This window comes from Somniosus microcephalus, unplaced genomic scaffold (assembly GCF_052327205.1).
Source record: "Somniosus microcephalus isolate GS21.2 unplaced genomic scaffold, FLI_Smic_1.0 unresolved_chr7, whole genome shotgun sequence".
In the NCBI taxonomy this organism is placed as follows: domain Eukaryota; kingdom Metazoa; phylum Chordata; class Chondrichthyes; order Squaliformes; family Somniosidae; genus Somniosus; species Somniosus microcephalus.
Genome location: NW_028225185.1, coordinates 47,077,569 through 47,104,099, shown reverse-complemented (window position 1 = coordinate 47,104,099; position 26,531 = coordinate 47,077,569). Strand labels below are relative to the sequence as shown.

The following is a 26,531-nucleotide window of genomic DNA, read 5'->3' as shown; positions in this document are numbered from 1 at the left end:
TCTGAGCCTCTACTAACTTTCTCCTGAAAGCCCACCGAGAGCTCTGGCAATCGCTTCATACGAGCAAAAACACCAACGCCCACTTCATCTTGTTACTGATCCACACACCCATCGTTCCTGCTGAGGCCTATTCTAACAAATTTACTTATCCATTCCAGTCAAGTCATCCTCTAATATATCCTTGAACTCCTCAATCTATCAAAAAGTGCCACTACCAATTTCCATCCAGAATGAAGGCTCACTGTGCTATATAATATGTACATAAAGTGTGAAGTCTGAGCTAAAATCAGTAGGTCAACGCAGCCCACAATCAACCACGTGGATGGCATGCTCCCTCTTTGTGACATCATGAGCCGTGCTGAAGCCTCCCTAAGGCCTACACATTGCACCAGCTGTCCCACCAAAGCCACTGCGTAAGCTCTTTGGCCCTATTCACTGAATCTCATCCGAGACTCATCCATGTTCTTCTGAAAGATTCGAGGCATCTTTCCATTTCTCGGGGAGGGCAAAAAGTACCTCTTTACCATGGGATGGGACTTCACTCAGTGCAAAACTGCCTCAGCATTGCACTGGGATGTCGGCCTAAATTAGGAAATCAAATATTAGGAATGGGTCTAGAATCCAGAATCGTCTGACTCAGAGACGATAGAGTGAGACCCAGTGAGCCAAGTTAAACACTTTGCTTTAATTTACTGCGCTGATGATCTCATTTCACAAATGGTGAGAATACTGGGATGCATTTCCAATCGTTTTGCCGTGTTATCCCAGTATTTCGTTGCAACTTTAGATGCTTAAAATGTCCGTTAGCGCCCTCTGTTGGCGAGAAAAGGCAGAGCATCCATAAGAATCCTCTTACACAAAAGCAAAACACTGAGCATGCAGGAAATCTGAAATAATAACAGAAAATGCTGGCGATACTCAGATGGTCAGGCAGCATCTGTGGAGAGAGAAATAGAATTAATGTTTCAGTTCGATGACCCTTCATCAGAAATTTTATATTTCGCTGGATCAGGGAATCATAGAAACAGAAAATGTTACAGCACAGAAGGGGCCATTCAGCCGTTCCTGCCTGTGCCAGATCTTTTAGAGCGCTGTGCAATTTAATCCCAATCCCCATCTGTTTCCGTCAATCTTGCGAATTATTCCGCTTCAAGTTCAAGTTCAACAGCATTGTGAATGTTCAGGTATAATCTGCTTCCACCATCCGCTCAGGTAGCGTGTTACCGATTTATATACACGCTGTCTGAAAATATTTCTCCTCCTTTACTCTCGAGTTCGTTTGCAATATAATTTAAATATGTGACCGTTGGTTACTGACACACATGGCAGAGGGTCCTAATTTGCTCTATCCAAACCCTTCATAAGTTTTAATATCTTTATTAATTCACCGCTTAATTCTCACCCTAGGAACATAGGGACAACAGGAGGCCATTAAGCGCCACGAGACTATTCTGCCGTTCAATGAGGTCATGGCTGCTCTGTGACCTAACTCCATATACCTGCCTTTGCTCCATGTCCATTAATAACTTTGTTGAACAGAAGACTATCAATTCCAGATTTAAGATTAACTATTGATCTAGCATCAACTGCAGTTTGTGTATGAGAGTTCCACACTTCTACCACCCTTTGTGTGTAGAAGTGTTCCTTAACATCATTCCTGAGAGGCCTGGCTCTATTTTCAGGCTATGTACCCTTGTGCTAGACTCCTTAATCAGTGGAACTATTTTCTCTATATCTACTCAAAAAGTTCCCCTTAATATCTTGAAAACTTGGAGCAAATCACCCGCGAATATTCAAAAACATGGAAATACAATTCTAGTTTTTGTAATTTCTTCTGGTGAATTAACACTTGGAGTTCAGGTCTCATTCTACTAAATCTACGCTGCACTCCCTCCAAAACCAATATATCCTTCCTAAGTTGTGGTGCCCAGAACTGAACACAATACTCCAGGTGTGGTGAAACCAGGGCCTTGTAAAGCTGTAGCATGACTTACAACCCCTTGTATTCTCGTCAACTTGAACTAAAGACCAGTATTCAATCAGTCTTTTTAAATTAACTTTTGTACCTGTCCCTGACATTTCACTAGCCTATGTATATGGACACCTAATTCTCTTTGGCCCTCCACTGTTTTTAGCATTTCACAATTTAGAATTTACTCTGATCTATTATTTTTATGCCCAAAGTGGATGAGGGTGCACTTGCCTGTATTGAAATCAATGTTCATTAGTGGTATAATTATAGCTTTGGAATTTGATGCTTCCATCTACAGTGCTTACAATGCCAGCTTTTCTTTTTCTAAGGAGAAAAATCCCAGAGTCTCTAACCCCTCCACTGAAATAACGTCACTCATCTATGGTATCATCCTTATTATCCTCAAGTGTGCACACTATAAGGCCTAGACATTCTTACAAAAGTGTGCAGCACAGAATTGCACGCAGTAGTCAAGCTGAGGCCTAAACAATGATTATAAATGTTTAGCATGAGTTGCTTTTTTGTATGCAATGCCCCTATTTACAAAGCCAAGTATCCCATACGCTTTCTTAACTGCGTCATCCACTGGCACTGTAACTCTCAAAGATTTGTGATTATGTACTCTTGTGTTACTCTGCTGTTGCGCCCCCTCTAAATAGAACTATTTCTATTATACGCCCTATGCACGTTGTTGCTCACAAATTGCATCGCCTCACCCTGATCCACATTACATTGTACCTCCTATGTTTCTGCCAGTTTCACGAGTCTGCCTATGTGCTCCAGAATACCACTACTGTTCTCCTCACTATTTATTAAGTTGCCAAGTTTTGTGTCATTAGAAAACTTCAAAATTGTACTCTTTATAACCAAGCCCACATCATTTATATCAACCAAAAGCAACAATGGTAAAAATACCGGCCCCTAGGGGACCCCCACTGCATACATTTCTGTAGTCAGAAAAAAAATATCCATTCACACTACTCTCCACCTCCTGTCGCTCAGTCACTAACGTAACCAAGATATCATAGATACATAGAAGATAGGAGCAGGAGTAGGCCATTCGGCCCTTCGTGCCTGCTCCGCCATTTAATGAGATCATGGCTGATCCTTTAATTCAGTATCCCGTCCCCGCCTTCTCTCCGTAACCCTTAACCCCTTTTGCCCGTAGAAATATATCTAATTCCCTCTTAAATATATTTAATGAGCTGGCGTACACTGCCCTCTGTGGCAATGAGTTCCACAGGTTCACCACTCTCTGAGTGAAGAAATTCCCCCTCATCTCTGTCCTAAATGGTTTAGCCCTTATCCTTAAATTATGTCCTCTAGTTCTGTTTTCACCCGCCAAGGGAAACATTCCTTCTGCATCCAGTCTGTCTAGACCTGTCAGAATTTTATACACTTCTATGAGGTCCCCTCTCAATCTTCTAAACTCCAGTGTGTACATCCCTAAACTACATAGTCTCTCCTCATAGGTCATTCCCGCCATTCCTGGTATCAGCCTGGTGAATCGCCGCTGCACCCCCTCCATGGCAAGAACATCCTTCCTCAGATGAGGCGACCAAAACTGTACACAGTACTCGAGGTGTGGTCTCACCAGTGCCCTGTACAGCTGCAGCAAGGTATCCCTGTTCCTGTATTCTAACCCTTTTGCTATGAAGGCCAGCATACCGTTTGCCTTCTTGACCGCCTGTTGCACCTGCATGCTCGCCTTCAGTGACTGGTGTACAAGAACACCCAGGTCTCTCTGTACTTCCCCCTCTCCCAATCTATTGCCATTTAAATAATAATTTGCCCTCCCGTTCCTGCACCCAAGGTGGATAACTTCGCACTTGTCCACATTATAGTGCATCTGCCATTTATCCGCCCAATCGCCCAGTCTGTCCAAATCGCTCTGGAGCTTCCTGGTCTCTTCCTCTGAGCCCACCCCACCTCCTAGTTTAGTGTCGTCTGCAAATTTGGAAATGCTGCATCCGACTCCCTGATCCAGGTCATTAATGTAAATTGTGAACAGCTGGGGGCCCAGGACAGATCCCTGTGGTACCCCACTTGTTACTGCCTGCCATTCAGAAAATGAGCCGTTTATTCCAACTCTCTGTTTTCTATCTGACAGCCAGTTCCCTATCCACGCCAAAACTTTCCCCTTTATCCCATGAGCCTCAATTTTCCATGCTAATCTTTTATGTGGGACCTTATCGAAGGCCTTTTGGAAGTCCAGGTACACCACATCTACTGGCTCTCCCCCATCTATTCTACCAGTTACTCCCTCAAAAAATTCCAATAGATTAGTCAAGCACGATTTACCCTTTGTAAATCCATGTTGACTCTGTCCTATCCTGTCCCCATTTGCTAAGTGCTCCGCTATTTCATCCTTAATGATGGACTCCAGCATTTTGCCCACAACTGATGTAAGGCTTACAGGTCTGTAATTACCTGCTTTTTCCCTACCCCCCTTTTTGAATAGTGGGGTAACGTTAGCTACCCTCCAATCCATCGGCACTGTTCCCGAGTCTAATGAATTCTGAAAAATCATCCTTAGTGCATCCGCTATCTCTAGGGCCACCTCCTTCAGTACCCTAGGATGCATGTTATCAGGCCCTGGGGATTTGTCCACCTTCAATCCCTTTAGCTTCCTTAACACCATATCCTTAGAGATATTGATTTGCGTCAGTTCCTCCTTTGCCAATGTCCCTATTTTTCCCGATATCCCAGGGAGGTTTTTTGTGTCTTCCTTCGTAAAGACTGACCCAAAGTATGCATTTAGTTGATCTGCCATTTCCTTATTTCCCATTATATATTCCCCCGTATCTGACTGCAATGGACCAACTTTGGTTTTCACCAGTCTTTTCCTTTTGATATATTTATAAAAGCTTTTGGAGTTAGTTTTTATATTTTCCGCCAGCTTGTTTTCGTAAGCTATTTTGCCCCTCTTGATCATGCCCTTTGCCCTCCTTTGCTCTATCTTAAACTGTTCCCAATCTTCCGCTCTGGCGCTTTTTTTGGCTATTTTATACGCCCTATCTTTGGATTTTATGCTGTCTCTAATTTCCCCTGTTATCCACGGTTGAGTCACCTTTTTAGATTTCCTTTTATGCCAGATTGGTATAAACAATTTTTGCAATTTTGTCATTCTATCTTTAAATGTTTGCCATTGTTTATCTACCTCCAGTCCTCTCAGGAACGTTGTCCAATCAGACCTACTCAGTTCCCGTCTCATGGCATCATAATTCCCCTTGTTTAAATTCAGGACCTTAGTCTCTGAGTCAATTTCTTCGCTCTCCATTTCGAGTGAGAAATCGATCATGTTATGATCGCTCTGACCCAAGGGTCCCCGTACAACAAGATTACTGATTAGTCCCTTCTCATTGCACAGTACCCAGTCCAATATAGCCTGTTCCCGAGTTGGTTCCTCGACATATTGATCCAGATAACCATCCCTTAAACACTCAAGGAATTCCTCCTCCTCATTATTTTTACTGATTAGGCTAGTCCAATCTATATGTAAGTTAAAGTCACCTATGATGACAGCTGTGCTCTTATTGCACGCTTCTCTAATTTCCCTCGTGATGCCCTCCCTAACCTCTATTTTACTATTTGGAGGCCTATATACCACTCCTATCACCATCCTTTAATCTCAAGTGCTTCTATTGACTGAATAAAGCTGTTATGTGGTACTTTATTACAATATTTTCTTGAAAGTCGATACATACCACATCTGCTGCACGATTTTTAACAATACTCTCTGTTAATTCATCAAGGAACACCATCGGGTTAATCAGACACGATTTGACAATAACAAATCCGTGCTGGCTGTCCCTTATTAAACCATTTTCTCCAATTGAGATTTAATTGATCCTTGATAATGGTCTCCAGTAGATTTCCCACTACTAATGTCAAGGTGATTGTTTTGTAGTTAACAATTTTATCCCTCTCCCCTAACGGTGTAATATTTGCAAAGCTGCAGTTCACTAGTACCACCATCAAGGAGCAATGAATGAATATGGTCACTGCTTCTGCACTCTCCAACCTTGCACCCCTGAGCAACCTAGGATGTACCCCATTTGTGTTGCGGACTGAATCACATTAAATCGACACAGAGAAGAAATAATGCACAACAAACTAAATAGTTTGTACATCAAAATATTGCAACAATGATTTTGCTGCTTTATATCAGTGCGAAGAGAATATTATGGTAATATCCTGTCATTCCCTATAGTCCTGTTAATCTTAACTCACAGACAGGCCCACGCTGTCTAGGATGTTGCTCAGGGGAAATTAGCTGGGGTGTTAATAATTTCAGAAATGTGAATTGTAACATATCACATTAATTCCAGACAATAAGAGATGGCCCAACATTTTCAACTTACAACGGGAGAAGTGGAGAATGTTTATATGCAACAAATTTTTCTCATGTTGACTGCACTGATTGAAAGGGCGGTGGAACCAGAATCAATTGTACTTTAAATAACGTTCAATATGCACTTGAAAAAGAAAGATTTGCTGGTCTATGAGGAAAGAACATGGATGTGGGAATTGGGATTATTTGGTTAGCTCACTGCAGGAACTGGCACAAGCAAGATGGGTCGAATGGCCTCCTTCTGTGCTGTGACAGCGTAGGAATCTATGAATAGATATTTACTGATTTGATATTGCAAAGGGTTTCATTGAGAACCGCTCAGTACGGGGCTCATTACAGAGTATTACACAGAAAGTGTGTTACTGAAACAGACAGTCCTAACCCAGTGGTCTCTGCCAGTGTTCCTACTGCACATTTAAATATTCTCTTACCGCCCTGCCCCCACACCTCCCTCGGGTCTGATTCTAGCCTGCATGTAGATGCAGCAATGGCATCTCCTTCAATCACTCCATGGAGCAGCGAGTTCACATTCTCAGCACTCCCTGTGTGAAGAAGTTCCTCGTAATTTCTCAGCTAAACCGACAACCTGCTTGCAGTAAATCCCGAACCAACTTGGGAGATGTTTCTCGCGGTGGACTGGTAGCTCAGTTAGCAAATCCTCGATACAGGGAGCTGAGGGACGTGTCATAGGTATGTCTTCTATCTGGCTATTTCTCTTTCTCTCAGATCCACTTTCCTCTTACTTTTTATTTTTGTCGACCCTCCCATTTCTCTATACTTTTTCTCTCTCATTAACTTTTCTGTCTCAGTTTTATACTCTATCTTCGAACCATTTGTGAGGAGGCCCGAATCTGGACGAGGCAGACATGTGTGGGACCGGCAGCGGGACATGAGAGGCAACATTCAAAAGAGTGACGTCAGTGTGAACAGGAAACAACAGCACTAGGGAAGGAGCAGATTGGTGAGTAGCTGGTGAGTGTTTATTTTAGATGTTCATTTCTGTTTTTGAGCGTTAACATTTTTTCTGTTTGTAACCTTTTATTCTTTAACTAAGGTCAGTGGGTTATACGAAATATTTAATTAATTTATCTAAAAGCTGGAGGCGTGGCAGGGCTGCTCGGTCTCGTGGAGAGCACACACCCTGTGCCAAGTGGGAAATCCTGGATGCTTTGCATAGCCTGAACGACGCATGTCGCCAGCTCCAGAAATTCGAGCTCCGGGTTTCAGAGTTTGAGCGGCAGCTGGAGTTACTGCGGTGCATCTGCGAGGCTGAAAATTACGAGCATAGAAAATTTCAGGAGGTGGTCACCCCGGAGCTTAAGAATTTGCAGGCAGAACTATAATGGGCGACGGCTAAACAGTAGAAGGGGACAAGGCAGACAGTGCAGGAGTCTCGTGAGTGCATCACGCTCTCCAACCAGTATTTTTTCTGAGTAATGGTGAGGGCGGTGGTTCCTCTGGGGCATGCAGCCAGAGACAAGTCCACGGCACCAAGGGTCGAGCAGCTGCGCAGGTGCAGATGAAAATTATTGGAAGAGCTATAGTGGTAGGAGATCCGATAGTTAGTGGAGCAGATAGGCGTTTCTGCGGCCGCAGCTGTTACTCCAGGTTGATATCTTGCCTCCCTGCTGCCAGGGTGAAGGATGTCACTGAGCAGCTGCAGGACACTCTAAGCAGGAAGGGTGAACAAATTTGGTCGTTGCCCATATCGGTACCAATGACGTAGGCAGAAAGAGAGATGAGCTTCTGCAGGTAAAGTTTAGGGAACTAGGAGATAGATTAAAAAGCAGGATCTCAAAGGCAGTAGTCTCTGGATTACTCCAGGTTCCACGTGTTAGTGAGTACAGGAATAGGGGGATCGAACAGATGAATGCGTGGCTGGGGAGATGGTGCAGGAGAGAGGGTTGTACATTCCAGAGGAATTGGGATCGTTTCTGTGGAATTTGGTGCCTGTAAAACCGCGCTGGTTACAGCTCATAGGGGCTGGGGGTATATTCTTGCAGGGAGGTTTGCCTGTGCTATTTGGAAGGGTTTGAAATAGCTTGGAGTAGAAAAGAATACGAGGGTGCATAAAAATAATAGTGTTGGATTGTACTAGAGCAGATAGTACTAGAGGCGGTAGTAGTGCCATATTAAATAGGAGGAGAGTAAGAAAGACTACTAAAAATTCAAAAATGGGTTTAGAGTACCTGTCCGTAAATGCACAATGTTGAGGAGCTAAAACAGCTCAAGCTGTGGGGGGTATTCTTTAGGCCTCCAAATAGAGGGAGGGAGGTATCGGAGCAAAACTGCAGGGAAAGCACAGAGATGAGCAAGTGATCTAGAGTGGTGATATTTGGAGACTTTAATTACCCAATTTTCGATTGGGATACAGCTACGGTAAAGGGATAGGAGAGGGTGGAATTTCGGAAATGTTTTCAGGAGAATTACCTTGACCAGTATGTTCTTGGCCCAACCAGGAAGGAGGCGTTGCTGGATCTGAAGGTGGGGAATGAGGTGGGCCATGTCGACCAAGTGCCTGTTTTCGAACACTTGTGTACGGGTGATCATTGTATCACAACAATTAGATTAGCAATGCAAACGTGCAATGAACAATCTAGAGTGGAACAATTAAACTGGAATACGGCTAACTTCAATGGGATGAGAAGGGATCTAGGCAGGTTAAAATAGAACCAAAGACTGACAGGAAAATCTGCAACTGAACAATGGTTGATCTTTAAGGAGGAGTTGTTCCAAGTACAGGCTAGTTACTTTCCAACAGGAAGGAAGGGTAAGGGAACCGAAGCAAGGGCTTCTTGGATAACGAGCAAGATAGGGAATATGATGAATCAAAAATGAGGGTGTATGATGCATGTCAGGTGAATACATCAAGGGAGAACCGGACCAAATATATTAATTTGTGATGGGAAGTGAAGATGAAAATAGGATTGGCAGAGAGAGAATATGAGACTAGAATGGCGGTTAACACAAAAGGGAAACCAGAAATCTTCCTCCAGCATGTAAACTTTAAGCGTGTTGTAAGAGGCAGGGTGGCGCCGATTACTGACAAAGAAGGTGATATATGGTTAGAGGCGCACAGCTAATTTAGAAGAGTCAATGAGTACTGCCTATTGGTTTTTACTGAAGAGGTAGATGTTGACAAAATATCGGTAGCAGTGGACATGTTAGAATAACGGAAGGGTGTCAATTGAGTGGCAGGATGTACTAGAAAGGCTGGGTAGGCTTAGAGAGGATAAATCGCCTGGTCCAGATGGCTGGCATCCCAGCTTGCTAATGGAAATTCATGAGTAGATAGTGGAAGAGATTTCCATAATTTTGCAATCTTCCCCAGATGTGGGAAAGGTGGCTGAGGATTGGGAAGTGGCAAAAGTGAGACCATTGTTCAAGAAAGGGTGTAAGGACAATCAAATAACTACAGTTTAACATCGGTTTTGGATAGTTTTAGAAATGATACTCAATGAAAAAATTAACAGGCACTTTTAAAGGTTTAAGCTAATTAATAGAGCCAACACGGATTTGTAAAAGACAGATCATGTTTGATTAATCTGATTGACATTTTTGATAAATTAACAGGGCGGATCGTTGAAGGGAATGCTATAAATATTTATACATGGATTTTGGGAAGGCGTTTGACAAGTATCAGAAAGAAGACTGGTTAACAAAATTATGGCTCAAGGTATAGGTGGGTGAGTGGCAGCTTGGATAAACAATTGGCTTAAGGACAGAAAACAGCGAGTTGTGGTAAATGGCTGTTTTTCAGACTGGAGGATGGTAGATAGTGGTGATTCTGAAATGTCAGTGCTGGGGCCACTGCTTTTTTGATATGTATCAATGACCTGAATTTTGCACTACAAAGTTGAATCATTAAATTTGCTAATGGCACCAAACTTGAGGGTATTATCAATCGACTGCAACAGGACAGAAATGCTAGCAGAATGGTCAGACAAGTAGAAGATAAAATGTAATAAAGAGAAGTGTGGGGTGATGCATTTTGGCAGGAGAAACAGGGAGAGGCAATAAACACTTAATGGCACAGTTTTAAAGAATGTGCTGGGCCAGAGGGACCTGGGAGTTAATGCGCATAGGTCCCTGAAGATGGCAGGACATATTGCATAGTGGTTAGGGAAGAGTATGAGATATTGAGTGTAAAAGTACAGAAGTTATGCTGAACCTTTATTAAGCGCTGGTTAGAGTATTCCATCCAGTTCTGGTCACCACACTTTTGGAAGTTTGTGAAGGATCTTGAGAGGGTGCAGCGGAGATTTAGCAGAATGGTTCCGGGAATCGGGGGATCTTAGCTTCCAGTACAGTTTGGAGAAGCTGGATTTCTTTATATTAGAGCAAATGAGTGTGAGTTGTACGAATTATGACGGGTTTGGATAGGCTAAACAGGGAAAGTCTGTTCCCACTAGTTGACGGTACAAAGACTCTGGGACAAAGATTTGATGTTTTGGACAAACGATACAGGGGGATGTGAGGAAAACATTTTTTATGCAGCAAGTGTTGAGGACATGGAACTCACTGCCGATTGAAGAGTTGGAAGCAGAGACTTTCAATGATTTCAAGAGGATTCTGGCTGGGCTCTTGATGGAACTAAACTTGCAGGGCTACGGGGATATAGCGGGGGAATGGGACTGAATGGATTGCTCTACAGAGGGCCGGCACTTACTCGATGTGCCGAATGGCCTCCTTCTTTGACGTTATGACTCTCTGACTCTATGATTCTGTATCATTACCTTTTCGCCCTCACTCTCTTTTTTCTCCTTTATTCAGTCTCGCTGATTCCCTCCTATTCCCTTGCTCAGTGCTTCTCGCGATGTCCTTTTCGCTCTGTTTCTTGCCCACTCCAATTATTCATTCTCTCCATCGCATTCTCTTTCTAGCCCCCTCTCTTCCAGGTCTTTTGCGGGTCCCTTTAACTCATTCAGTTTTCCAACCGCTCTCTGGATGGTACCTTTCTCTTCGTCTCACTCTGTCTCCCCCTATCACACTGTGCTTGTCTGTCCCTGCCACTATCTCTCCTGCTCTTTCTCTATTTCTCTCTTCTACCCATCACATAGCATTGTGCAACAGGGCTGTTCCTTATACCCCTCGGTATTTTAAGTTGAGAGACTAGATAATGTGTGGTTATATCCTTAGTGCAGAAAACTGTAAGGGAATAATCAATAGTTGTGTTATTATGAGTAAAAATAAAAAGAAACTGTGACCAAAAGGACACAGATTTATATTAATTGGTAAAAGTACCAGGCAGGAAATAAAGAGAATTGTTTCACACAGCGAGTTGATATGATTTGGAATGCACTGCCTGAAATGGTGGTGGAAACAGATTCAATATTAACCTCCAAATGGAATTGGATAATTACCTGCAAACTGAATAGATACATGGATATGGGGAAAGAGTAGTGCATGAGACTAATTGGAAATAGGTTTCATAGACCATTTTGTGGGCCCACTGCTTCAAATGCGAATCAGCAGAGATTAATGGAAACGCCCACTCTTTTTAATCTTATTTTCACCTCGGCTAAATGAGCAGGAATAGTGATTTCAAATTAACCATTTTCTTGTTCCGCTTCAATCCCAGAGTAAAATTTCTGGCCCAACATCTGAATCTCGAAAGAGTACCGCAGTTGATTTGTTTTCTTTGTCCCTGACATTTGATTTCCTACATTGCAGCTGTGACTCCACTTCAAAAGTACTTCATTGGCTCTGAAGTGTTTTGGGAAGTTTTGAATTCCTGAAAGGTGCTAAAAAATGCAACCTTTCCTTGTTGCTGTTAAGAAATCAAATCGCTTTATCTCCTTTTGTGGAATCTCAGTCCCCAATGCAAACACTTCCCTCAAGCACTGGACAATTTAATTATTTACCTTCTGCTGTACATGAAAATCCGCAGTTCCATTTTTAATTGTTCTTCCATTTATTTTACCATAGATCCGCTGACAATGCCTGTGATATCATTTGATCAACCGACTGGGGTTTATGTAAAACCAGAGACGGTTACCATTACCTGCACAGTGCCCGGAGATTATCAATATGATACCTTCAACTTTTACAGAGATGGTCAACTGCTATCCTCTGATCATATCGCCACAAAGGCCAACACTTTAACAATCCACATTACCTATTATGAACACGGAAGTCGGTACCAATACCAATGCAAATATGGAATCTCCTTGAATGGAATGCGGTTTTTTTCCCAGCTCAGCGAGGCTGTGATGCTGACTATAGCAGGTGAGTGACTGGGGACAGTTTATTAACATGTCTATTCAATGCGCTTGGTATTTGAAAAATCCATGTTTTATTCACTGTAACAACATGAAATGTTTATTAATAGGAGAGACGAGTAATACCGAATGGCTTTCAAACTCTTTGCTCAAAGCTTGACAGAATCCATGTAACAATAGGCCCTGAATTCACCCGATGTGCATCTACTGCCAGCAACAGTATTACTGAGATATTGCGGATGAAATTTGTCTCGGGCGGTCGAGCAAAACGGGCGAAAGTGAATCGGCCGGCCTTTTTTTCCGATTGTCATTTACATTTGTTTATATCCGATCTCATTGGTGGCACTTTAATCTCCACTCACTCAGCAGAAACATGGCCGGTGGTCAGATAAATTGTCTTGGTATCTTTCCAGCTCACAGCTCATGGTGAGAATTGGTGGGTAATTGTGATGTAATCCACCAAGCGGGAAAGAGTTGGTTTCAGGTCAGCCTCCCATTTTACACTCTGCCCGATTTTAATATTCCATTGACGTTCCTGCAGTGTAAAATCAGGCCGGATGATCGCTTCACAACCTATCGTAATTTACTTTCACTTGACTTCGAGGAGAGTAAAATAGTCCAGGGTGAAAATCGGGCAGCGGACCCGTTCCTGCCCAGCGGGTTCTTGGGTTTAACATTAATGTGTTTCCTTGTTATCCTCACAGCTTACCCTCTCAAACCGACAATAACTCTTAACCGTCACGATAAAGTATTTGTGAGAGGGGAGATGGTCAGAGTTACCTGTCGAGCCTGGTCTCCATATTCAGGGAGCACTTTCTATTTGTACAGAGGAGGCCAAAATAACCTAATCAAAACGTACGCAGCCCAGCCATGGGAATACATGGTCACCTTTGACATCACGGACAGTCTGGAGACCGGATCAGAAGACTACTCCTGTTTGTATAAGAAAACAATATCACAACGGCAGATAAACTCAGGCCGAAGTATTACCGTGGAGGTAACGGTAGTGGGTAAGATTCAATTAATTTCGCTCTATGAAAATCTGATATCATTGCTTGTCTTTAACTTAATGACAATATAAGAGAATGAAATGTGTCCCTGAGGTATCATAACACGGGCAATGGCGACGCCGCCGCTTGTTTTGTGCCCCACCTTTTTGTTTTCCATTTAATTATGTGTAAAATCGAATCGAGATCACCTGTTTCACGGATCCGCCTACGAAAATTTTTAGCCGCTAAATGTTTAAACTAAGAATGTTTAGTAACACAATGACAGCACGGCGCCAGAGATTTAACGCCACAGAATTTAGCATCACTTCAAGAACCAACCAGACTGACTGGACTTGACACATTACAGGTTTCGCTGCCAGAGAACAAAGTCAGCGTGCTGAGACTATGAAAATGATCATGTTATGCATGACATTGTAATCTAATTACATTTTGGGTTTCGATGGGCCCGACCTCCCGACCGCTGTGTACCCACCCGTAGGGACATATGCAATGCCGGTTTTAGGCAAGCACTTTGCATGCGCTGTAAACCGACATTTCCGATCTGTCAAGAAAGCTCTTGAGAGATCCTCCAGCTACCTGGGGGAGGGCCTCTGAAGGCGGATAGTTCCGCTTTTTGGAGAGCCTCTGCCCGTAGAAAACACTTACACTTCTTCCGCCTGGTAAAAGCAGGATAAGAGTTGAAAAAAGTAAAAAAATAAATTTTCCCCATCATTTATCATTTAAAAATACTTTAAAAAAAGGTAAGTTTATTTTTAGCCCAGTAAAAAACTTTAATTACTTTTTCCACAAAATGTACAGTTTTGTTTAAAATAGTTAATTTATTGGAATTTCAAGTCATTTTAAAATGTGCTTTTTAAAAAAATGTATTTCAAGAGTTACTATGTTTTGGGGATGATCCCGAATCATATATTTGACAGGTCTTCCTGTCAAATGTATGATGGAAGATTCCCTACTTTAATTGGCTCCCCATGGCCCACGTGATCCTAGGTATGCTGTGAACTACCTGCGCCTCTGGATTAGGTCAGCCCTGCACACCGGCAGTTTGAAGAGGCCCAGCAGTGGAATTGTGCGCCTGCCGGGAGCCCTCATGTAAGGTCACAGATTGTTCCAGATTGCAGTGCGATCGGAATATCTGGGCCCATATCTCTATCTGTATTTCCGTTCGGCAGCACTTCAAAAATTCGAGTGCTCCAAATGCCCCTGCACATAAAGACCGTGGCTACCAGAGCAGGTCGGAGCCCAAGAATTATATGGTGAATGAATCACCTCCTTAATTCGCAAAGCCTTTCCACCAGCTACACGGCACAAGTCAGGAGTTTGATGGAATACTCTCCACTTGCCTGGATGAGTGCAGCTCCAAGAACACTCAGAAGCCTTGACATCATCCAAGACCTGGCAGCCCGCTAAATTGGCACCCCATGAACCATCATAACATTCACTCCCTCCACCACCAGCATACCGTAGATGCAGTTTATACCATTTACAAGATGCACTGCAGCAACTCGCCAAGGCTTCTTCGGCAGCACCTCCCTAACCCGCGACCTCTAGTACCTAGAAGGCCAAGAGCAGCAGGTGCATTAGATCACCATCACCTCCAAGCTTTCCTCCACGCCACACACCATCCTGACTTGGACATATAATACTGTTCCTTTATCCTCGCTATTTCCAAATCGTAGAACTCACTACCTAACAACATTGTTGTGCATTTTGACCGCAATGGAATCGCTGTGGTTCACTTAGAAGGCCACCGATCAGCTAGTAAAGGGAAACCTTCTGATGGGCAGTACTTAGCGGCCATGCCAGCAGGTACCACAATGGTAATGATAACAATAATTGCGGGCCCACCAAAACAGCACGATTATTTGAAATGTGTGACCGTCACAGCCTCACTGAGATTGGGTTCTAATTGCGTTCCCTTGGCAGAGGTTTCATACTTGCACTGGTGCCGGTCACAGTGCAGGGATAATGGAGACTTTCACTCTTTCTGATCGCATCTTCACCTCGGCAAAATTAGCCTATCGGGATTTTAAAGCATCCATTTCCTTGTTCCACTCGTATCCCATGGTAAAATCTCTGGCCTAAACCGGATTTGGACAGGGAACTCGAGCTGATTAGGTTCTTTGGCTCTGCCATTTCATTTGCTACAGTACTACAGCAACTACACTTCGAAAGTGGCTGTGAAGCGTTTTGGGATGTCCCGAGGTCATGAAATGCGCTCTAAAAATGCAAGTATTTCTTCGTGTATTTGTAATCAAATTGCGAACTCCACTTTTGTGGAATCTTTGTATCCGATGTGAAACTGCACTTCAACACCACACAATCATCATTGTGTTCCCAACCTTGCACTGTACATGAAAATGCGCAGATGCATTTCTAATATACTTTCCATGTATTTTACCAAAGATCCGCCAACAACACCAGTGATATCTCTTGATCAACCGACTGGGCTGTATATAGTAGGAGAGATGGTCAACATTACCTGCACCGTGACCGGAGAGGATCATAAGAAAACCTTCTACTTTTACAAAGATAACCGACCGATGTACGGATCTGAAATCGTCACAAAAGACAACATTGGAACATTCCCGGTTACCAGTGCAGAGCAAGGAGGGCGGTACCAGTGCAAATATGAAACCTTCCATAATCGAAGGCGGTTTCAATCACAACTCAGCGAGTCTGTAAAGGTAACTACCGCAGGTGAGTGTCAGGGAAGAGAGGTTTGCCATATGCTTTTTTAATCGCTCTTGGTATTTTTATAAATTCATGCTTTAATCACTGTAACAAAATAAATGGTTTATTATTAGGATGGCGGAAGATGACTGAATGGGTTTTGATCTTATTGCTCAATTCTAGACAGGATTCATGTAACACTGGGCCCTGCAGTTACCTGCTGCTTATCCATTTCCGGAAATGAGCGTTGCTGGAGTTAAGGGGTTGAAAATCGTGGATGCTCAGCCTGATTTTGCTTTCCATGTAATTATGTGTGTAAATTCGAATCGTTTCAAGGAGCCACCTAACAAAATATGACCGCCTACATGTATGAACTATCAATGTTCAGTCCAACAATGACATCAGGGTGCCAGTGGTTTAACTCCACTGAGTGTAGTGCCACCTCCAGAAACCCTCCAGACTGACTGGCCTTGCCAATTTACAGGTTTCTCTGTCAGAGAACAGAATCTGCGTGCCGAGACTTTCAAAATGATCCTGTTATAAAAGATTATTTTTTACTTTTATAACATTGTGAGTTTCCATATCTCTCTGCATTGTATTTCGGCAGCACTTCACAAACCCGCAACCGCCACCACCCAGAAGGTAAAGGACAGCAAGAGAATGGGAACCGCATCACATCGAAATTTACCCTCAAAACAATCAACTCCAAATTCCCCTCAAAAAACATCACATCCAAATTCCCCTCCAATACCACCAACTCCAAATTTCTCTCCGCATAAACATCTTGGCTACTATAGCAGGACAGAGGCGAGTAATTCTGCAGTGAATATATCAACTACTGACTCAGGAGTGTCTTCTGGCCATCTGAATGGCGCAATCAGGAGTGTGAGGAACACAAATGAAAAATACTGCGGATGCAGGAAGTCTGAAATAAAATCAGAAAATGCTGGAAATACTCAGCAGGTCAGGCAGCATCAGCGACGAGAGAAACAAAGTTAACGTTTCAGATCGATAAACCCTCGTCAGAACTGGAAAAAAGATGGAGGTGTAGCAGGTTTTAAAGCAAGTAAATGGGTAGGGAAAGGGGGAAGGTAGGAAAGAACAAAAGGGAAGGTCTGTGATAGGATGGAAGGCAGGAGAGCTTCAGAGACAAAAGGGATGATGGTGCAAGAAAAAACTAGATGTTAATGGGACAAGTTAAGAAAAAAATAGCTCTAGATGAAGTGTAAATGGCAATGGCAGAACGAAAGAAAGCTGCCATGTGAGAGGAAGAATAAATGGAAAAAAAATAGGGGCAGAATTTATGGCCTGAAGTTGTTGAACTCGGTGTTGAGTCCAGAAGTCTCTAATGTGCCTAAACCAAAGATAAGCTGCTGTTCCTCGAGCTTACGTTGAGCTTCATTGGAACAGTCTGAGGGGCCGAGGGCGGTGAGGTCTGACTGGGAGTAGAGCGGAGAATTAAAGTGTCAGGCAATCGAAGCTCGGAGTCACACTTACGGACTGAAGTGAGTTCTTCCTCAAGGCGGTCATCCAATCTGCGTTTGGCCTCCCCAATGTATAGGAGTCCACAAGTGAGCAGCGAATACAGTATACTAAATTGCAAGAATACAATTAAATCGCTGTTTCACCTGGAAGGGATTTTTGGGGCCCTGGACAATGGGAAGGGAGGAGGTAAAAGGACATTTTTGTTCTGCATCTCCTGCGCTTGCACTGGAAGAAGCCGGGCGAAGGGGAAGGGGAAGGTGTGATGGAATACTCTCCACTTGCCTGGATGAGAGAAGCTCGAACTCCGGAAGCGTAACACCATTCAGGTCAAAGCAACCCGCTTGATTGGCACCTCCTGCTCCACTTTAAACATTCACTCCGTCCACCACCGGCGTACCGTGGTTGCAGTGTGTACTATCCAGAAGATGCACAGCAGCAACTCGCCAAAGCTTCTTCGGCAGCACCTCCCAAACCGGCGACATCTGCACCTAGAAGAACAAGGGCAGCAGGCGCATGAGAACACCAACAACTTCAATTTTCCCTCCAAGTCACACACCGTCCTGACTTGGACAAATAGCGCTGTTCCTTCTTCCTCGCTAGGTCGAAATTTTATAAATCACTACATTATTGTGAGCTTTGACATCAGCAGGCTCGCTGTGGTTCATCGCATTTTCAGTTAGCAGCATTGGGCATTTCAAAGCAAACATTTCTTTGTTCTGCTCATATCCCAGAGTAATATCTCCGGTCTAAAACCGGACTTTGGACACAGAACTGGAGCTGAGTTAGATTATTTGGCTCTGTCATCTGATTTCCTACAGCGCAACAGCGACGACTCTTCAAAAGTACTACATTTGCTGTAAAGCGCTTTGGGACGTCCCGAGTTCATGAAAGGCGCGATAGAAACACAAGCCTTTCTTTGCTTCTCTGTAATGAAATCCCGAACTCCCCTTTTGTGAAATCTTTGTATCTAAAGTGAAACTGCGCTTGAACACAGTGCAATCACCATTGAGATCCCAACCTTGAAAATGAGGCAACATTTCTAAATGTTTTTTCCATTTATTTTACCACAGATCCGCTAACACCGCCAGTGATATCAGTTGATCAACCGACTGCAGTGTATGTAATAGGAGAGACAGTTAGCGTTACATGCACCATGAGAGGAGATTATCGCAATAAAACCTTTTACTTTTACAAAGATAATCAGTGGCTGTACTCCGCTCAAACCATCACAAAGGACAACATTGGAATATTCCCGGTTACCAGTAAAGACGAAGGAGGGCGGTACCAGTGCCAATATGGAACCTCTGTCAAGGGAAGGTGGCTAGAATCTAATCGCAGCGAGTCAGGGATGGTCACTGTAGCAGGTGAATGACATGGAGCAGAGATTTTTAATAAGTTACTTTTCATCGCTCTTGGTATTTTTATAAAATCATGCTTTAATCACTGTAATAACATGAATGGGTTAATATTAGGAGAGAGGAAGTAACCGAATGGATTTTGATCGTATTGCTCAACTCCAGGCAGGATCGCTGTAAAACTGGGCCCTTCATGCACCAGCTGTGTATCTATTACCAGCAAAGAGCGTTACCGATAAGGGGATGAACATCGTCACGCGTGGTAACGCAAAAAGGGTGGAGGTGAATCCTCCTCCAATTTCCCACCCACCCGATTTCTGATTCCATTGTAGGCAATGGGAATGGAAATCCAGCAATGTATAAAACGGGCTGACGATGAGCTATTTCTTGTTTTAGGCTATTGTACGAAATTAATTTATGCTCCATTTCATCAGAATTTAGTGAATTCAACCTCAACGCTAAACATGAGCTCGCATCCCACATCGACACTTGGAGGGTAAGTTTAACTGCATCCTCCAGGCGGGAAAGTGGTGGCTAGGGATTGGCCACCCCTTTTACTCTCCGTGCAATTCTACCCTCCATTTTTTTGAATGGACTGCAATATTGTGCTAGATTACAATTTCCACTGTAACTGAGTACTGAGGGAATGCTGTGTTATGTAGCTGAGAGACCCGGTAATTTGCGATGTGAAGGACAGACCATCTGAGGCGGACCGCAGGCTGTCTGTTATCATCACACAACCTATGTCCCTGATGCCCAACTTTACCCCTAAATCTCTGGAACTACCACAGTGAAACGTTTAATATCAAATGGCTTCATCCTGCCAGATGTTTTAATCCACTGAGTGTACATTCACCTCATGAGGCACCGCCAGACTGTCTGGCCTTGTCAGATTACAGATTCTCAGTCAGATAACCGAAACTGCAGAATGAGACTTTCAAAATTATGCTTTTATGTGAAATATTTTAACTAAAGTACATTATAGGTATCCATATCCCTCAATGGATTGACTTTCGAGTACACCACACAAACTCGCGACCTCCTTCATCAGAAAGGACGATTCCAGTAGCTGCATGGGAACAACATCAATTCCTCATTCCACCTCGAAGTCACTCACCATCCTGAATTGGAAATATATCTGGCGATTCTTCATCGTCGCTGGGTGAAAGTTCTGGATATCAGTACCGAACAGCATTGTGGGAGCACAAGTGGATTCAAGCAGAAGGCTGACCACCATCTTCCCAAGGTCAACTGGGCTTGGCCACTAAATTCTGTCCTTGCCAGCGACGCCCACATCCGAGAGCTCAGCAACACAGAAATATTTTATGGGAAATGCGAATCGCCACAGTTTGTGGGAACTGCTCACGCCTTTTAATCAGCTTATGGCTCGACCAAATTAGAAGAAAAATGAATTTCAAACCAACTTCAGGAAGTCTAAAGGCGGAAGTCACACCCCCATTCACATCAATGGGGATGTGGTGGAAAGGGTGGACAGCTTTAAGTTCCTCGGATTCCACATCACAGAAGACCTCTCCTGGTCCCTCAATACCTCCTCTGTGGTGAAGAATGCCCAGCGGCACCTATATTTCCTAAGGAGGCTGAAGGGATGTAACCTGTCACCCCTGATCCTCTCTAACTTTTACCGCTGCACAATAGAGAGCATCCTCACGAACTGTATCACAGTATGGCATGGCAGCTGTAGCTACTATGACCGGAAAGCCCTGCAGCGGGTTGTCAAAACTGCCCAATGCATTACCGGCACCCGGCTACCGACCATAGAGCACATATTCCAGAAACGCTGTTTATGGAGGTCACGGACCATCATCAAAGACCCTACCCACCCCAGCCACAGTCTGTTCGCTCTCCTGCCATCTGGGAGACGCTACAGATGCATTTGCACCCGTACGACCAGATTTAGGAACAGCCTCTTTCCCAGGGCTGTCATCCTACTGAACTCCACAAATAAACTCTAAAGCCTGCACATCTGCCAATGCACTTTATTATGGTTATGTTTATGTTAATGTATTACAAGCCAAATGTATGTTGAATGTTTAAATGTCTTAATCTAAATGTACACTCTCGGGAGCCGCAAGCCAACATTTCGTTGGATGCACTTGTGCACTAACAATGACAATAAAATTGATTATAATTATTTTTATTATAACCCTTCTGTTATCACAGAAGAACATTTCAGCGATAAGCCCAGATTTTGGAAAAGGTTCCCCAGATGGTTTATTTTCTGTCCAACTTAATTTTGAAACCATCAATTCCACTTTTGTAGAATCTCAGTCGCCAATGCAAACATTTCACTTTAACACGTCACAATCATTAGCGATTTACCAAACTTCATGGCACAAGAAAATGCAGAAACGTATTTCTGTTGTACTTTCCATTTATTTTACGATAGATCCGCTAACACCGCCTTTGATATCTCTTGATCAACCGACTGGGGTGTATGTAGAGGGACAGACGGTCACCATTACCTGCACAGTGAACAGAGAGGATAACGGTGAAATCTATTTTTACAAAGACAATCAGCGGCTGAACACTTCTCAAATCGTCACAAAGAACAACGTTGGAACATTCCTGGTTAATGAAACAAACCAAGGAGGGCGGTACCATTGCCAATATCGAACCGCTGTCATTAACAGGTGGTTATGGTCCCAGATCAGTGCCACAGTGACGGTCACAATAGCAGGTCAGTGAAGAGAAATGCAGATTGTTAATATGTCTATTCAACGATCTTGGTATTTTATCAATAAATGTAACTGGTTTCAATGATCAGTGTTTATATTTCACAGAGAGGCTCCCTACGCTCAGCCCTCGACAGCGTCTTTGAAGAATGGGGTAAACATTCGGCATTTACAGTTGTGGAAAGGGAGCATTATTGCATTACATAGAATGACATAGAATTTACACCAGAGAAACGAACCATTCGGCCCAGCTGGTGTAAGCCGGTATTTAAGCTCCACACGAGCCGGCTACCACAATACTTCATCTCATCCTATCTGCATATTATTCCATTCCCTTCTCCAACATGTGTGTATCGAGCGACCCCTTAAATGTATCCACACTATTTGCCTCAGCCATTCCAAGTGGTAGCGATATCCACACTCTCATAAATATAGAAACATAGAAGATAGGAGCAGGAGTAGGACATTCAGCACCTCGAGCCAGCTCCGCCATTCAATGAGATCATGGCTGATCATTCAAGTCCAGTACGCTCTCCCTGCCATCTCCCCTTATTCCTTGATTATTTAGCTTTAAGAAATACATCTAACACCTTCTTGAACATATTTAATGAATTGGCCTCAACTGTCTTCTGTGGTAGAGAATGCCTGATTCACCACTCTCTGAGTGAATAAATTCCTCCTCATCTCTGTCGTAAATGGCTTACCCCTTATCCTTAGACTGTGACCCCTGGTTCTGGACTCCCCGGCCACCGGAACATCCTTCCTGCATCTGGTCTGTCTAGTCCTGTTAGAATTTTATAAGTTTCAATGAGATCCTCTCTCATTCATCTAAACACCAGCGAGTGTAAGCTCAATCGACCCAAACTCTACTCATACGTAATTCTTGCCATCCCATGTATCAGTCTGGTGAATCATTGCTGCAATCCCTCCATGGCAAGAACATCCTTCCTCAGATAAGGCGACCAAAATTGCACACAGTAATCAAGGTGTGGTCTCACCAAGGCCCTGTACAACTGCAGCAAGACATCCTTGTACCTGTACTCGAATCCTCTCGCTACGAAGGCCAGCATACCATTTGCCTTCTTAACCGCCTGGTGCAACTGCATGTTTACCTTCAGCAACTGGTGCACAAGGACACCCAGATCTCGTTGCACTTCCCCTTCTCCCAATCTATTGCCCTTCAGATAATAACCTGCCTTCCTGGTTTTGCCACCAAAGTAGATAACCTCGCATTTATCCACATTATACTGCATCTGCCATGCATCTACCCAATCACCCAACCTGTCCAAATCATACTGGAGTTTCTCAGCATCCTCCTCACAGCACACCCCTCCACCCAGCTTTGTGTCGTCTGCAAACTTGGAGATATTACATCTAATTCCCTCGTCTAGATCATTTATACATATTGGCCCAGTAATTCGGGTCCCAACGCATGAGTATGGAAGGGGTAGTCACACGTTGGCCTGATGGAAGTGCCAGTTGTCAGGATGCACAGTGCATGCACTGTAAACCATCATTTCTTGTCCTCTGAACCAAGGGGTTTAGAGGCGGAACGTTTCGTGCAGTGCTTGTGCACTGAAATTCCTATTTTTGCAAAGAGTTGCCCGTGCGTAAAGGCCTTCGGTTTTTGCGTTTGAAAAAAACAGATGTAAGTACTTAGTTTTACAGGTAAGTGGTCTATTAATACAATTTAGACATTTTTTTCAAAAGGTTTATTATTTTGAAAGAATTTACAGTAAGTTAAGTGTATTTTTAGAACCGATTTGTTAAAAAATTATTTTTTTCAAAACTTTGATTAATTGTTTAAATTAGGTTTTTTTTACAGTTATTCATAGTTCATTTATTTAATGGAATGTTTTTTAACTTTTAGTTGTAGTTTAAGTGCTGTTTTGGGCGCCCTGAGTTTTCATGATTTTGACAGTTCTTACTATCAAACTCATGAATGAACTTTTGCAACATCCCATTGTTTGCCCAGCGCCCACGTGATCCCAGCCGGCTCATCAAAATAACTACGCTTTAATTCTGTTTAAAACTACTTTACATTCTTCAAAATAATGTAAAAGTATTTAAAACTTTATAAAAGTTAGCTAAAGATGAATAAAAATACAAAAAAATTATTTAAAATGCTGCTCTGCATGTAAAATTGCTTTGCAGCATGTGTTAAAAATTGGGGGCGTGGCCTATGGTAAGGAGACCTCAAGGGGCGTGTCCAACTTAGACTCCGCGCTCGAGGCTTCGCGCTGGCTGTACTCCTGGGTGGTGTCACGTCAGACGCTGCCCGGGAGTAATCAACTGAAAACAGGAATTGCAAGCGTCCCGGGAGCAGAATGGCAGGAGCACCGGATACGTGCACATTGGGGGCTTGCACACGCGGCAAGCCCCCGAACCTAATTTCTGGGCCATTGTGAATAGCTGGGGTCCTAGGACCGATCACTGCGGTACCCGGCTAGTCACTGCCTGCCACTTGGAAAAAGATGCGTTTATTCCAACACTTTGCTTCCTGTCTGCAAACCAGTTCTCTATCCAAGTCAGTACCTTGCCACCAATTCCATGTGCTAATCGCTTATGTGCAACCTTATCGATAGCCTTCTGAAAGTCCAAATACACCAGATCTACTGGTTCTCCCTTATCTATTTTCCAAGTTACATCCACCAAAAAATTCCAGTAGATTAGACAAGCACGATTTACCTTTTGTAAATCCATGTTTACTTTGTCCGATCCTGTCACTGTTTTCCAAGTGCTCTGCTATTACATCTTTTATAATGGACTCCAGCATTTTCCCCACTACCGAAGTCAGGCTTACTGGTCTATAATTCCCCGTTTTCTCTCTACCACCTTTTTTGAATAGCGGGGTAACATTAGCTAACCTCCAATCCATGGGAACTGCTCCAGAATCTATAGAATTTTGGAAGACTACCAGCAATGCATCAACTATATCTAGGGCCACTTCCTTGAATACCCTAGGATGTAGATTATCAGGTCCTGGGGAATTACCGGCCTTCAATCCCGTCAATTTTGCTAAACCATTTCCCTACAAATACTGATTTCATTCAGTTACTGCCCGTCGTTAGAGCCTATGTTCCCTAACATCTCTCGGAGGTTATTTGTTTCCTCCTTTGCGAAGACAGCACCAAAGTATGTAATTAATTGGCCTGCCGTTTCTTTGTTCCCCATTATAAATTCCCCTGATTCTGACTGCAAGGGACCTGCGCTTGACTTCACCAATCTTTTTCTCTTCACATATCTACAGAAGCTTTTACAGTCAGTTTTTATGCTCCCTGAAAGCTTACTCTCATACTCTATTTCCCCCTCTTAATTATTCCCTTTGTCCTCCATTGTTGAATCCTAAATTGCTCCCAATCTTCAGGTTTGCTGCTTTTTCTGGCCAATTTATATGTCCTTTCCTGGGATGTTATGCTATCACTAATTCCCCTTGTTAGCCACGTTTGATTCACATTTTTTGTTACACTTTTATGCCAAACAGTGATGAACAAATTCTGTAGTTCATCCATGCGATCTTTAAATGTTTGCTATTGCCTATCCACCGTCAACCCTTTGAGTAGCATTCCCCAATTATTCCTACCCAGCTCACACCTCATACCATCGTAGTTTCCTTTATTTAATTTCAGGACCCTAGTCTCTGAATCAAAAACTTAACTCTCCAACTTAATGAAGAATTGTATCATATTATGATTGCTACGCCCCAAGGGGCCTCGCACAATAAGATTGATAATTATTCCTTTCTCATTACATAATACCCAGTCTAAGATGGCCTGATCTCCAGTTGGTTTCTCAACATATTGGTCCAGGAAACCATCCCGTATACACTCCAGGAGTTCGTCCTCCAAAGTATTGCTACTAATTTGCTTAGCCCAATCTATATGTAGATTAAAGTCACCCATGATCACTGCTATGGCCTTATTGCACGCGTCTCTAACTTCCCATTGAATGCCACCCCCAACCTCCACATTACTCTTTTAGGTGTCTGCATGCAACTTCCGTTAACGTTTTCTGTCCCTTGGTATTTCTCAGCTCTACCCATACAGATTCTACATCATCAGAGCTAATATCCTTCCTCACAATTTTGTTAATCTCCTCTTTATCCAGCAATGCTACCCCACCTCCTTTTCCTTTTTGTCTGTCATTGCTGAATATTGAATACCCCTGGATGTTGAATTCCCAGCCCTGGTCACCCTGGAGCCATGTTTCCATAATCCCAATCATATCATATCCGTTTGCATCTATTTGCACTGCTAATACATCCAACTTATTACGAATGCTCCTCGCATTAAGACACAAAGCTTTCAGGCTTGTTTTTTTAACTTTCTTAGACCTATTAGAATTATGATTTACTGTGGCCATGTTTGATTTGAACCCTTGATTTCTCTGATTGCTACTTTTGCTTTTCTCCTTCCTGTCTTTTGCTTCTATCCTTGTTTCCCTTTCCTCTGTCTCCCTGCACAGGTTTCCAACCCCCTGATATTTTAGGTTACACCCTCCCCCACAGCACTAGCAAACTCTCCACCTAGGCCATCGGTCCCAGTCCTGCCCAGGTGCAAACCGTCCGTTTTGTACTGTACCCACCTCCCCCAGAACTGATTCCAATGTCCCAGGAATTTGAGTCCTTCCCCTTTGCACCATTCCTCTAGACACGGATTCATCTGAAATATCCTTCTATTTCTACTCTGACTAGCACGTGGCACTGGTAGCAATCCTGAGATTACTAACTTTGAGGTACTATTTTTCATTTTACCTCCTAACTCCCTATATT

At 43.3% G+C, this 26,531-nt stretch overlaps 1 protein-coding gene across 1 annotated transcript; it reads left to right on the top strand.

The window, feature by feature from the left end:
• Window positions 1-12,258: 12,258 nt before the first annotated feature.
• Window positions 12,259-21,193, top strand: LOC147086881 (Fc receptor-like protein 5). Its single transcript, XM_085979076.1, has 4 exons — window positions 12,259-12,554; window positions 13,252-13,557; window positions 15,961-16,254; window positions 18,783-21,193. The coding sequence occupies exons 1-4, from the start codon at window positions 12,266-12,268 to the stop codon at window positions 19,082-19,084; spliced, it is 1,191 nt and encodes a 396-aa protein (XP_085835202.1). The 5' UTR covers window positions 12,259-12,265; the 3' UTR covers window positions 19,085-21,193.
• Window positions 21,194-26,531: the final 5,338 nt, after the last annotated feature.